The sequence below is a fragment of the Aptenodytes forsteri genome, unplaced genomic scaffold, assembly GCF_000699145.1.
Source record: "Aptenodytes forsteri isolate BGI_AS27 unplaced genomic scaffold, ASM69914v1 Scaffold332, whole genome shotgun sequence".
In the NCBI taxonomy this organism is placed as follows: Eukaryota; Metazoa; Chordata; class Aves; order Sphenisciformes; family Spheniscidae; genus Aptenodytes; species Aptenodytes forsteri.
The window spans coordinates 37,304-38,532 of NW_008794158.1; the positions used below are offsets into that span (position 1 = coordinate 37,304).

Genomic DNA, 1,229 nt, shown 5'->3' on the forward strand with positions numbered 1-1,229 from the left:
TGAGCTGCCAGCACCGCTGGTGCCACCGCACGCCAGCCGCAACTCTCCCTCCCGGCAGTGCCAGGCTCCGTCCGGCCCCGCGGCGAGAGCGGTGCCAGCCCGGCTGCACCCCAGAGGCTGCAGGGATTAGGGCTGGGACCGGCTCATCCGTCGCACCGGGACAGGGATGGGGTGCGCCGGGCGGTGGCTGGGCATGCCCCGGGACGGTGCCCGGTGCGCCCGGGCATCCCCCGGCATGCGGTGCGGCGCGGTGCCAGCTCCGGCTCTCTCCACCTTAAGAAACCCGTCCCTCCCCGCTACCTTCACACCCTCCGCTCCGCTTCCCCTCTGGCAGCCGCCGTGCAACGTTTTTATCTGTCAGCCAGGTTTCCTGTTTGCAAACCTCACGCTTACGGGTGTCGAGCGGCCGGGGGACATCGGCGAGGGGGACATTGGCCACCTGCGGCTCGTCCTACCGGGTCCTGGCCGCTCCTCGAGGAACCGAGGCACTGGAAACTCCGGGAATTGCCTGTGAAAGGCCTTTTCCAGCTCCTCTCCGCAGCCGGCCACAGGGACAGCGTGGGGGGATTTCTCAAGAGACCTTGGGAGGAAGAACGCAAAGAGTTTTTCTTTTTCTGAGCCGCAGCCGGCCGGCGGCCAGATCCTGCCCCAGCTCCCTGGAAAACGCCAGGACTTTGAGGAAAAGCCTGGCACTGCCAGGGTTTGCTGGAGGAAGGCTGGAGCCGTGCGCGGTGGCACCGGGGGCCCGGACCCTTGCACGGAGGTAAGGGGTACCAGCTCCCCCCGGCATGATGGGGTCAGGGTCTGTCCCGGTGCAGGGGGGGGTCAGGGAGTTTCGGGGTCCTGCGGTGCTTTTTGGTAGTCGGACGCTGGGGAGCGGCTGCTGCCACCTGCGAGGTCATTTCTTTGGGAGCCCATTTTTCCGGCCGGCTGGTGCCGGGGCGTTTGCTCGGTGCAGCCGCCCAGCCCAGCCCCAGCACGCAGCCAAAGCCGGGCTGGTTTTCCCGGCAGAGAGCTGACCGGCAGTGGGATGTGGTGGGACGGCAGGCAGCCTCCCCCGAGGACGGCGCGTCCCCCGCAGCCCGTGAGCTCAGCCGTGCCTCAGTTTCCCCTCCCTGCGAAAGCAGCTCGGCAGCACGGTGTGAGAGGGCTGTCCGGCAAGGGACAGAGGGGATTGGCTGCTTGCGGCCATCCCCAGGGATGCGCTGTGACCGTGGCCGGCGTCTTGG

The 1,229-nt window shown here is 68.2% G+C and overlaps 1 protein-coding gene across 1 annotated transcript in view; it reads left to right on the plus strand.

Moving 5' to 3' along the window:
- The first annotated feature begins 235 nt into the window (after positions 1–235).
- LOC109279485 (death-associated protein kinase 3-like) overlaps positions 236–1,229 on the plus strand; it is a 4,619-nt gene continuing 3,625 nt past the window's right edge. The window contains exon 1 of the mRNA XM_019472309.1: positions 236–240. Within this exon, the coding sequence (XP_019327854.1) occupies positions 236–240 (5 nt within the window). The remainder of the gene's footprint in view (positions 241–1,229) is intronic.